Source organism: Orycteropus afer, unplaced genomic scaffold (genome assembly GCF_000298275.1).
Source record: "Orycteropus afer afer isolate SDZICR_OR568_19922 unplaced genomic scaffold, OryAfe1.0 scaffold00202, whole genome shotgun sequence".
Classification (NCBI taxonomy): domain Eukaryota; kingdom Metazoa; phylum Chordata; class Mammalia; order Tubulidentata; family Orycteropodidae; genus Orycteropus; species Orycteropus afer.
In genome coordinates, this window is record NW_006921789.1 from 2737483 (window position 1) to 2742778 (window position 5296).

The following is a 5296-nucleotide window of genomic DNA, read 5'->3' on the forward strand; positions in this document are numbered from 1 at the left end:
TTATTTTTATTTTTATTTTTTTTTGTATTTCAGACATAGTTCTTTCCTGTTTGGTGTTCACATGCCTAATTCCATTATGTAACTTAAATCTTCAAAAAATTAATTCTTGAATGTGAATGAAAAAGTATCATTCAGAACAATTGCTTCAAGCAATTGAAATCCATTTTTAAAGTTGATTTGTGTATATATGTACATTTCATATTTTGAAAACCCCCAACATCCTTGATATGTATATTCACATAATATTCCTCTTTATTTAAATATTAAGAGTCTTGTAGGTTGAAAGCCAAGGAATCTTCAGTTATCATGTACTGTAATCCATCAAAAAAAATAGAGTTTGTTTCTCTTATCTGGCTATACCCTGGTTGTTGAATGTGAATGGGGGTGGGGGTGGGGGTGGGGCAGAGTATTGTTCTGTCCTCCAGTAAATGTGTTGAATGTGTGTAAGGGCTGAATCCCTGGTATAGTGTTGGGAATCATTGTAATGGTGTTAGGTGTCATTAAGGGAACATCATCAGGTGACCTCCTCATAGCTAGTGTGTAATCTGGGGGGCAGGCGGTCCGAAGAACCACCTCATGTGGATGGATGGACTCACATTCATGATCCAAATCAGTGTGCTTCATTTGGAGGGACATGATCTCCTCTTCTTGTGCATGGGTCAGATCGTTGGTAGTAGTGCGCTGAGGACTGCATCTCCTATGAACATCATGTCTCCTCTTATCCTTTTTGTAGTAAAGGGCTGCAAAGGCCAAGATGTTCAGAAACAGCAGGGATGCTCCAACTGCAATAGTGACACTTAGCTCTGTTGAGTAGTCCCTTTGATCCACTGAAAATGGACTTGGTTGTTGTTTGGGATCATCCTGCTTGGCAGTGGGAAAGGCTGATGTGACAGGTACAGAATTTTTTCTCGTAGGTCTGAAAGTGATGTCAGTTGATGGCACTTTAGTTGTTGTCGAGGTATACTGAGAAATGTCATTGAGATTATGCAGATGAGGTACCAGCTCCAACCAAAGGTTGACCTTATTGGCTCTGTAATGTTCTTTAACTCTTGGTTTTAATCCAATATGGAGATAAAGCTGGTCTTTCTGGGAATATCTGGTCCATGCTACTTCTTCAAAGCGGTTGGGCTTGGTATGGATGAATTTCGTATCTTGAGGGACTGGTTGATTTGGGTCACTAGGAAAGAAAATAGAAACTATGAGAACAAAATTGTGTTTCTCTTTTTCCTGATCTAAAGGGTACTAGTTTACAATCCAATTCAAGAAATAACTCATCAACACCTTAGACTATGTTTTAATATCATCTTGGGTTGCTTTAGAAATATCAATCCTATAAAAGCTAGATTGAGTGATGGGTTATAATGTATGTAACACAGGAAAGTCTTATATTCTGGTCCTCTCTGCCAATTTAGAAGTAAGCCATTTTCTAGCCAAAGATTTCAAAAGTTATTTAAAAATTCATTTTATATTTTATATTAGACTTTCATATGAGTTGTCTTACAGGCAACTTAGGCAGGACAGCAGGATGTAGTGGAAACAACTTAGAATGTGGAATTAGCAGATAAGGATTTGAGTCTTGCCACTGCTACATACTAGATATGTGACTATCTAAATGAGGACCTAAGAACTTCAGGTACCTTCTCTTTCAAATGGGAATAGTAGTACTTGGCCTGCTTATCTTACAAGGTAATTGGAAGGACTAATGGGTGTACAATGCTATGCACTGGAAAACACTATGATATTTGTTACTGTTGAACAAAATAATAATTAAAACTATGTAATTAAAAAAATCCAATGTGCTGTACAAAATAAAAAAAAAAAAATTTAATTAACAACTAATGCAATAGACATCACAAGTTTTTCTTAACAAAATTCCAAAAGCAAGAAGTACTAGAGCAATGATTTCTTTTTTTTTTAGACAGCACATTATAGAATTCATTTTGAATGAAGGAGCTTAATGTTTCTGGTATTAAAGTATTGGGCACAGAATTGAACACAATATTGTTTTAAACTGCTTAAAAGGAGATTTTAAAATTAAAATTATAGCACACTTCATTCCTTAGGTACATACCCAGTTTTAGCAAAATTTGTCCAGTATGTCATTACCACTGCACTTAGCATCACATCATTTTTGGAGAAATTACAAGGAAATAACTCTGTAGGGCCAATCATAGGGATTCCCAACACATAAGGAACTTCATCTCCGTGAGCTGCATCAGCCCAAGCTGGAACTTGATCTGTTTGGCAGTGATGGTAAAAGGCATAGAAATATGTAGGTGAACCAAAGTTTGAGTGAAGATCTGCTGTTGCTACAGCTGGTGCCACCCACTGGTGGTCTGTAAACAAAGCCAACAATGTCTTCCTTCTGGTTTCAGGGTTGTGACGATCAGCCCAGTCAGTATACATGAATTTAATGGTTTCTCTCAAAACATCTTTGCCTTCAGGATATCCATATAAATTATCAACAAAATTGGAAACAGCAAAGTCAAAATCACTAGCTGATATACCATCATCACTATCTACTATATTTTCAACAAATTTTAATCCTTCCCCTTGGTTAACTCCTAACATTATATCATAGTTGAGAAACTCTCCTTGCTCCATTAGTATCTGTGGGTCATCTGGGATTACATCACCATCAATCACAGGTCCAAAGGCTATGTGGTATCTTGCTGGTTGAATATCTTGGTCAACAAGTTCTTTATAAGGCTTCTTCTGTAGACATTCCACTAACTCTACTGTATCTGAAACATTGCAACCAACTTTCGTGGCCAACATTCTAGCATATTTTGCAGGTTGGAAGCTAACAGCCCAGCTGGAAAGAGCTGTTCCACTTTGAGCTATTGCTCGTTGAAAAAGTCCTATGAAAAAAACGACAAAGAATTTTCAGATGGTCTTCAAATAATGTTTTGGTAAAATAATATTTGTTATTTTAAACCTGTATATATAAAAACCTAGGTGTAACTCAAGAAACAGATAAAGAGACCTTTTTGCTTAAGAGAAAGTACACAAAGCCATCTCCAGGGTTTCATGAGTCAGAGAGCTCAACCTGCTTTGTACTTTGAGTGGCCTCAGGAATCAAGAGGTTTAACTTTTCCATTGTCTGAAGAAAGCAGTAAACAAGGAGAGGAAGGGAAGGTGTAAACAAATGGTAAGAGCCCCAAAGATTTTCAATTGTCGTGTAAACACCTATATAATCATCACAACCAGCTACATGGTGCCAACCTTCTCCTTTTTGAAAAGTGTCTTTTTGAAAAGACAGGCACTGTCTTATCTTTTTTTGGGATAGTTTGTCTCATTTGCCTATGCCTTCTAAGTGGCTCTCTAAGTTTGTTTTAAGATGATTTTATTTGAGCAAGAGATATTGAGGGCTCACACAACTACGTGGGGGAGGGGGGATTGTTGAATATGCCCTGGGGATGGCCCTTAAAGCACGCAAAACAGAATATCACGCAGACATACTCTTTCTAGCTCCTCAGGTCAGAGATAGTACGCTGAATGTGCATCTTTCAGGAGAAGACATAACATTGGATGTGTTTTCACTCCGTTAAAGAAAAAGAACATCAGCAGAATGATTTACTGGAAGTGATTGAACTTTTCCCTCTCTTGAATGTGCACACTTAAGTTTTATCATAAAGGGTAAAAGTACATGGACTACAACTTTTCACTTAATTGCATTTAAGTATTGTAAATCAGGGCCCTCTATGCAGTTTGATCAGAGAGCTGCTATGTCATCAAACTTATTAATGCATTTAATTTACTCACGAGGGTAATTTTTATTAAAATTCTTGTTTAAAAATATAATCTATCTTTTTTTAATAATCTATATTTATTATCAACTTCCAAATACAGCTTTGAATTTCAACTATTTAAACATATGCTTAGTTATTCATATGTGTAAATGAGATAAGAATTCTTTCAAAAAAGCGCTAAAGCAGTTTCTGATTTGAAGCAAAGTACTAGATTTTTCTCCAAACACAAATACTTAGTCAATGTGTCTGTATCATGTTTCTAAATAAGTCTAAAAGTATTGCAAAATTCAAAAAATATTAATCTAAATTTGTCTTGTTTTTCTGAAATATCTATGAACATATTTTTGCTTGCTAAAGCAAAGTATGCAAATACATATTTACAAAATCATATAAGAGATGTGTTTATTTGTTAACATTTGCTGATAAATATTTTATTAACTGAAAACATTACAACAGAAATAAATAAAAATGTTTTTTCTAACATTCCTTCCCATATCAGGCATTCAATGATATTGACTAAATATACAAAAAAAAAAGAAGAAGGTTTAGGGGAATATGTAAAATATGCCCTGAAATATGTCATCTAGATGGTATTGGGAAAATCGTGTACTTCATCATTAGTGAGAGTTGCTTGTTACATGTGTGCAAGATGTGGTTAGCCCAAGGTAGGTAAAGACATGAGCTATGCCACATCCTTTGTGTGGAGTTCGGAGACTTTGAAGTCTATGTGTTGAAGACTTAGAATCAGCATGCCAACAAATGCCAATAAATCTCCTCAGCATCTCCTGGTCAAATCAGGTAGCTTTGTCTGAAGAGATGGGTTTAAGATTGGACCAACTGTATATCTGTGTTGGTGACAAGGCATGGACACCTTTCACTAAAGAGTATGATCTAAGATTATATGTTCAACTGTTTGTATAGTGATTTGCCACTGTTTACCACACCATCAGTAATGGATTCATTTCTTTATTCAATGAATAGGGTAGCTATGAGTTAGAATTGACTCAATGGCAACAGGTTTCTTTTTTTTTTTGTTTAATAATGGCTGAAACTGACTTTGGGGACCATTATTGCTTTACATTTCGGAAAAAGAGGGAGGAAATAACATTAGAGATCAAATGACCCTAAGGAGTCTGTACAGATTGCCTAATGTTAATATAGCTAAATATTGGCATTAGTAGAGTCCTAACGCTAGCACAATCTAATCAGCTTAATTAAAAAAAAAAAAAAATTGTGATTTAAAAGCAAGCCATTTCATTATAGAACAAAATCCCTACACAATTAGAGATGTTCATATATATCATTTTGTCATCTCAACCAGAACTATACTGATCTAAATTATATGTTATATAAATGATGTTAATAAATTAAGTCTATAATAATATATGATTCTTCAAATATTCTTCTCATTTAATACTGGCTGTTCTTTTGAAAATTTCACAATAATGTACCTTTGGTACCAAAAATAAGTAGTTTATGCCTGGTTTTCATTTCATAAGATTCAGTTTTCATAATATTCTTAATTTGTAAAGTAAGATGTTTCA

The 5296-nt window shown here is 34.9% G+C and overlaps 1 protein-coding gene across 1 annotated transcript in view; it reads right to left on the reverse strand.

The window, feature by feature from the left end:
* Positions 1-354: 354 nt before the first annotated feature.
* The window catches only part of NLGN1 (neuroligin 1), a 1064733-nt gene continuing 1059791 nt past the window's right edge, over positions 355-5296 (reverse strand). Inside the window, exons 6-7 of the mRNA XM_007948095.1 lie at positions 2072-2861; positions 355-1177 (exon numbers count right to left, since the gene is read on the reverse strand). Of these exons, the coding sequence (XP_007946286.1) occupies positions 355-1177; positions 2072-2861 (1613 nt within the window). The remainder of the gene's footprint in view (positions 1178-2071; positions 2862-5296) is intronic.